General features: G+C 43.1%; 1 protein-coding gene across 6 annotated transcripts in view; it reads left to right on the top strand.

Annotated features, from left to right (window-relative positions):
- Window positions 1-4,885: 4,885 nt before the first annotated feature.
- Window positions 4,886-7,222, top strand: part of VWCE (von Willebrand factor C and EGF domains) — a 33,904-nt gene continuing 31,567 nt past the window's right edge. For all 6 annotated transcript variants that reach the window (XM_039344275.1, XM_039344271.1, XM_039344270.1 and 3 more), the window contains exon 1: window positions 4,886-5,465. In XM_039344275.1, coding sequence (XP_039200209.1) covers window positions 5,356-5,465 — 110 coding nt within the window. In that variant the 5' untranslated portion in view covers window positions 4,886-5,355. The remainder of the gene's footprint in view (window positions 5,466-7,222) is intronic.

Genomic DNA, 7,222 nt, shown 5'->3' with positions numbered 1-7,222 from the left:
CATTTAGCAGTTAGTTTAGCATGGCCTTAAATAAACTACAAGCTTTTAATTTTTTTCATTAAGAGTTGTCCCTGCTGTAGGGAACCTGGTGTGCATGAATATTCAGATGTCTGAGCATATGCATTTCCGATATTGAAGGATTTTGTTAAAATTTTGAAAGCTCTGTTCCGTTACATACACAAACAAAGCGTGTGATACTTGTCTCACAATGGCAGAATGCTACTTTCATTATTTGTCCCCCTTGTGGATGCCTCTAATTCTTTATTTTATTGTAAAATCACAGTTGGGAAGTATCCCAGATGGGGAAACCATACAGGTCAAAACTGCTATTAAAGGAAGGGGTCTGTACATATTTTTTGAAGGAACCCCCCCCCCGTCAATCTACATTATGCTTGCCTTATATTTCCAAATGAATACAAGAGGCAATGCAGTAATATGTAGTAAATATTGTACAATGTATTGAAATAGATTCCTGTTTTAGCACACTGAGCTTCAGATTACAATTGATACAAAATAGTCTTTTTTATAGGATACCAGTACACAAAATGGGAGAAAAGAAGAGAATTTCCAGTATTTGCATAGCTGTGCAGTGCTTAGAAAGGGAATATATTTCTATAATGTTACAAAGAATCATTTCAAGAAAGCACTGCAGTGTGCCATTGTTTCTTTTTAATAGTAATTTTATTAACTATTACGATTAAAAAGATAAAAACTAATACAAATGAAAAATGAAAAAGTATAAAAGAAAAAAATAGTAATATATATGTATATATAAATGACTTCACCCTTCATCACAACATATAAATATTTTAGTAACTTATCACCTCCTCTTAAACTACAATAAATGATTTTTTCTTTCCATATTCCCTCTCTTATCTACAAATGATACTTAATGCCTCCTGGATTAGTCGTGGTTAGCAAAAATCAAGGGTTAGCAGAGATAACAACTTTAACCTTGATCAAATAAACCAAGTTTATATTCCTGTTTATTTTTAACAATTTTGATCTCTAATCCCTTCAAATAATATCCTAGATTTTAATTTCCTTTTTTTCATTGTCCCTTATGACATTCTTCAAAATGTTAATAAGTCTCTTTTGTAAATCCAATATAGAAAAGTTGTCCAGGTCATATCAATTTTGATTTGATATTTGTGTATCCCTTTCAATGATTAAGACATAACCTGGTTTCATTTATACCAGTGGTTCTCAACCTATGGGTCGGGACCCCATTTGGGGTCGAATGACCATTTCACGGGGGTCGCCAAACAAGGCTGTCTGTCATTTTTTTCCCCTTTTCTTTGACCACGCCCCTGGCACCCGGTGATGTATAAGTTGTTTGGGGTCACCACAACATGGGGAACTGTATTATGGGGTCGCGGCATTAGAAAGATTGATAACCACTGATTTATACTTTCTGTGTAGCATTTTTCCCATATCATTCTTACAGCCTGTCATTTTAAAATCCACTTTCACATCAGTCTGTCTTGTACCTTAAAACTTTTCATTTTCAATACTGACTTTTAAAGACAATCTATTTACAACACAGATACTCTTATTTTTAGCTTCTGAGTCCATTTTTCACAAATACCCTTTATCAACACTTTCTGCTAAGAAAAGGTGGGAGCTTCTGACCATCTCACACTGCTTTGCCATGTCATTTACACATTACCCCTTTGATCTTCTTGCCTTTTATCTGTTCTGCATATTAGTATTTCCATCAACCACATCCCTACATTATGTAAGTTATATATTCTGTATAATACTTATAATACTTCAGCAAAAGCATCTTGGGAACACAGCTTTAAAAAAAGGCATGTATTCACATGCTGTACAATTAACAAAGGTTCAGATAATTAATACAAATAGTTAATGAAAAGATTCAAGTGACCTTGAGGGCACAGATAAACCCCCAAGTGGCCTCAACACTCTCAAAGAGTATTAATGACCAGACAACTGTAAAGCAGGGGTGTCAAATTGCCAGCCCATGGACCAGTTTCATCATACTGAAGGCGTGCCCGCCCCATTGTCGGCAATGCAAAACAAGTGTCACGATATGTCGCGACATGTCGTGACGTGGCGAGTTTGACACCTGTGCTGTAAAGAAATACAATCCTTCCACCCCCCCCTACCATCTTATCAGAACCGATCCTTCCATCTCCCCACTATCCAGTCTCAACTGTCAATATCTATCCTTCCACCCTCCACCCCCCCCCCATCAGAACTGATGCTTCTTGGATGAGAAGCAAAATGTTTTCTTCCTCAAAGAAAAAAAAAAAACATTCCAGTTGCCTTTTGAAGAAAAAAGCACTTTTTGAGTTAATACAAATAATTCATAATACCTAGATGCAGTGGATCTCATACTGATGTCCAGGACTTTTTGATTCAAAGGGAGTCAATTGAGAGATTACAGTTCACCTGTAAAAACCACAAAATCAGGACATTTGCATTGCTGAATGCTTATTAAGAAAAAATATATAAAATATAAATAAAAATAAGGTTAGTCGTTTTTAGGGTTTATTTCAAAATGTGCCTATGCATAACTGTTAGAAATCTTCGTGTTTTAGAAAGCCAGCATGTTATGTAGAAGATTCCTGTTTCCTATACAAAATTGTTTACTTAATACTGACAGAAGTCTTAGAAGCGTGAACCTTAAAGGTTATTTCATCACCCAATTTTTAATTGGTACTCCCAGGACCACTTTTCCCCTGAACCTGTAGCTCAGCTGACCATAAAAAAAAATGATACCTAAAATTGTAGAGCATTACAAATAAACAGCAAAAAGAGGTTTTCTTGAAGGAATCTTGGTATCTTTTTCCAACATGAACATATACAACTTGATAGAGCTATAGGCTTTGTAGCCCAGGTAGCAGCAGAGTAAGCAAGTAAGTAAGGAGTAAGTTTATCCATGAAGCCAGCAAACATAATGTTGTTTGTTTTCCTCCTACTCCAAAAAACAGTGTGACTTGTTAGAGTCATTGTGGTGCAAATATAGCAATAGTGACAGCAATAGCACTTAGACATATATATCACTCCACTGCTTTACAGCACTCTCTGGAAAGGGTGGGGTGGAGGCAGAAAGATGGTGCCAAATACTTTGGATGAGAATGAAAGCCATAGTACTGTTTCCTTTATGCTTTCTCTTCTGGTTTCCTCCTACTCACTTTTTGTACAAGATATTAAAGGTTTCTCAGAGATTTGGGGGAAAGGCGAATTCTCAATTTCTAATTATGTTCCGTGTGTAGTTTCTCCCCACCTCCCAATAATTTCATCCGCAGATCAAGTTTTTGAAGGAGAGAACAATAAATTCCCCCTCCTGCTTTCTTAATCTCACTAGTGGAACCAGGAGGCAAGTACTGCGCTATGCAGGCAAACGTGACACATCCCAATTGGAAGAGAGCCCCTCCTGATAATAATCCAGAGTATATTTGATAAGTGCAGTTTTATATTTGAGAAAAATCAACAGAAAATAAGTTTGATGGATTAATCTTTCAGATTGTAAAATAGAATAGGTGGCCAAGAGGGGGGGGTCTTTGGTAAAATATGGATTCATGAATTGGACCACAATCTGCAAAAGAGAATAATATTTTTAGCCTCTAAAATGCTAAAAGATTGCTTAATTGCTTTTTCAATAGGATTGTTAGTGCTTTGAGTGATTCTTTGAACATTTCCAAGTTTAAGAGTTACAGGGAAGTGCTCTGCATCTGCTAAACATAAAACTTGTTTACATTCCCCAAGTTGCATAACCCTGACGAAGGTTGGTACTGGATTGCTTATTACCTATAAGAGTTGCCTGTGGCGGTAACACTAGTTGAGCCAAGAATGGCTGTTTGGGCAATTCCAAATGATACATTAGTAGAGGAAGGGAATCTTTGTTATTAGAGTGGTGGGGAAAATGCAATCTCTGGAGGAGGCTGGGCTGCTGTTGTAATTATTGAGACAGCACAATAGATTCCTTATGTCTACTGAGCAAGACTTGGTATTTTTCATTAAGGAGATCCAATTCCCCTGTGTTTAATCTTTCCTTTTTGCCTATCCCTCGAGAGAATCTATCTTAATTTTCATGCTTTTCTCTCTGATGAATTTCCCTCTTGAACTCCTGAACTGGATTAGAGTGAATCATATTAATAGCTGCGTCTATTTCTGCTCTGGGATAAGTGTTCTTTTTTTCTTAATGATAGCTATTAATGATTCTATTGAAGAATATGTGTGGGCTAAGCTCTTTCGATATGTACTTGTATGAATGCATTAATGTGCACAGCTTGGTAATCTCCAGTTACGGAGCAGTCATTACACCAAAACCTTAATGTTGGTTGCTTGGTTTTGGTATAGTTTGTGTGAATCATTGTTATTACTAAACCAGGTTTAATAGCTTAGTTTATCAGGATAAGGCAAGCAAGGGTTGTTCAATAAACCAAGCTTATGCAAGCCCTGCTTAACATGGATTGCTGGTGTCTCAGAGCGTGGTTTTGTTCACCTCCTGAAACAACACCTGTTTTTTCACAAGTGGAAAATCCGAAACGACAGCTGGGCAACTGAAGCGATTTTGGTTGAGTTCTTCTTCTTCTTCTTCTTCTCCTTCTCCTTCTCCTTCTTCTTCTTCTTCTTCTTCTCTCCCCGCTTTTCCCCTTCCCCCCTTCCGGCCCCAGCTTTGCGGCTCCTCTCTGGAACAAGGCCCCCAATGTATTGCAAGGGGGCAGCAGCCTAGTCTGCTATTCACATCGGATGCGCCTCGGGTCCTCATCCCCCTCGGAGCTGCTTTGGAAGCCTTTAATCTGCCGCGGCTCCTCTTCGGTCCAGACGGGAAAGCAGTCCAAGGAGGAGAAAGGGGAGGAGGGGACATTCCACATGCCAGATGTGGGGAAAGGAGACTCCTAGAAAAGGGGGCGGGGTGGGGGGCTCTTCTTAGTGCAACAACAAAGCTGCTGTGTTTTGAAGCCCGGGAGCCTCCCCCACATCGCCTCTCCTGGTTCCTTTACTCTGCGCCCCCCCCTCCACCCCGCGGAGGGTGGGGCGAAGCGAGTACCCTTTTGTACACACGCACGCACGCCCTCGCACACAGGCAATGCTTTTTCCACTCGGAACACCCGGGCTGGGGAGCCCCGCCACAATCTGAACCTTGCCTCGTGAGGAGGAGCTTTCTCCCCACGCCGCCGCCGCCGCCCCCAGCTCGAGAGCGCTGATCCTCGCTCCCCTCCTCTGCCCTGAAAGCGCCCCCGGCCGCCTCTTTGGTGGGAAGAGTCCAGACAGTGCAAGCCATGCTGTAGCAGGGGGCCTGTGGGGAGGGTGAGGGCGGGCAGGGCAGGGAAAGAGGCTTCGGAGGGAGCAAAGCATCTCTGCGGACTGGGAGACGCTGTCATGCTGGCCGGGCTGCTCTTCCAGGCTGCTTGGGTGGCTGTGCTCCTTCACGGCACTCAGGGGAGAGCCTACACGGGAAGGAGGAAGCTTGCCAACTTCGCCGCAGAGAGGTACCCCTCCGCCGCCGCCGATATCCATCCACCGACGGGGACAGCCTTGCCGTAGCAGAGCTACACTTTTCTCCCCCCTTCTCCCCCCCCCGAATTCCCCTGAGGCTGACTGGAGAACGAGAGGACGACGCCCCCTCGCCACCCCCCCCCACCCCCGCGCCACACGAGCTGGGCAGCGAGCGCTTCCAGCGCTTTGCATGCCGAGCGCTGAGGGAGGAGGCGGCGCGGGAGGGAGTCGGTGCCTTCTGAGGCAGCGTTGGTGCGCGTGCTGGGAGACGGCGGCGCTTGCTCTGAGAAGCGGGAATTGGTCTCCCTCCCTCTCACCGTCCTTCCTCCCTTCTTTCTTTCTTTCTTTCTTTCTTTCTTTCTTTCTTTCTTTCTTTCTTTCTTTCTTTCTTTCTTTCTTTCTTTCCTTCCTTCTTCCCTCCCTTCCTTCCACTCTCCCTCCCTCCCTTCTTTCCTTCTTTCTTTCCTTCCTTCTTCCTTTCCGTCCTTCTGCTCTTCCTCCCTCCTTCTTCCATTCCTTCCACTCTCCCTCCTTCCTTCCTTCCACTCTCCTTCCTTCCTTCCTTCCTTCCTTCCTTCCTTCCTTCCTTCTTCCCTCCCTTCCTTCCGCTCTCCCTCCCTCCTTCTTCCCTTCCTTCCGCTCTCCCTCCCTCCCTTCTTTCCTTCTTTCCTTCCTTCCTTCCTTCTTCCCTCCCTTCCTTCCGCTCTCCCTCCCTCCTTCTTCCCTTCCTTCCGCTCTCCCTCCCTCCTTCTTCCCTTCCTTCCTTCCTTCCTTCCTTCCCTCTCCTTCCTTCTTCCCTTCCCTTCCTTCCACTCTCCCTCCTTCCTTCTTCCTTCCTTCCTTCCTTCCTTCTTCCCTTCTTGTCTCTTCCTTCCTTCCTTCCTTCCTTCCTTCCTTCCTTCCTTCCTTCCTTCCTTCCTTCCTTCCTTTCATGCCTCTCCAGCTTGGCAGAATCTTAGAGGTGACCAAGCAGTTGAAGGTTGTGCAGTCCAAAGTTGCAGTTCAGGACTGAACGTCCAGTTAAACCAGTTTGCCATAATGAGGAAAACAGCTGGCTACACAACTGAGGGGTTGTGCTTGGAAGCAAGATAGAGGGGGCAATGATGTGTTTCCTTCACTGAGTGCTCTGATTTCAGGATGTCAACATATCCCATGTTTCTGCACCTGTGGCAATAGGCATAGATGTGCTTCAGTTCATGTTAGCGATGATGATTAGTTATTATATTTTAGTCTTAGGAAGAACTTATGCTTTGATTATCCATGCCATGTGTCTGGGTGTAGCTTTTTCTTTTTTGCATACTCCAAGTCCTCTTTTGTTTCAACAGCTTTGTCTCATTTTATAAATGCAATTTGTAAGGTAGGTGCTCCATTTTCTTTTTTGTGGGAAGAGAACTTTATCCTGCAATCACACCAAGGCACTTTTCTATAGCTCATGAGCAACCTGAACCCAGCACAGGGAATGATTGCATCACTGTTCTATGCATGAAGATAATCCTTCTGAACCTGTGCAATGAGCAAAATAACCATTAGGCTTGACTGAGTGACTTCTCTGTTCTCTGGCACATCTTATGCAAAGACTGTGACCATCTTTGGTCAACATCCACATCTCTGTGTCTCTATCATAGTGTAACTTAGTTCTTTTAGAGCTGGAGGTGCATTTCAGTGTGTAAAGATAGCAATTGGCTCAGAAAAATGAGGGGGGGGGAAGGAATATGCTGGATTTATGGCTTGTGTGCTTAGCACTGATCAC

This window comes from Crotalus tigris, unplaced genomic scaffold (genome assembly GCF_016545835.1).
Source record: "Crotalus tigris isolate CLP2741 ecotype Arizona unplaced genomic scaffold, ASM1654583v1 scf7180000017899.1852299, whole genome shotgun sequence".
Lineage (NCBI taxonomy): Eukaryota > Metazoa > Chordata > Lepidosauria > Squamata > Viperidae > Crotalus > Crotalus tigris.
The sequence above is the reverse complement of the archived record's forward strand: the minus strand, read 5'-3'. Positions and strand labels throughout refer to the sequence as shown.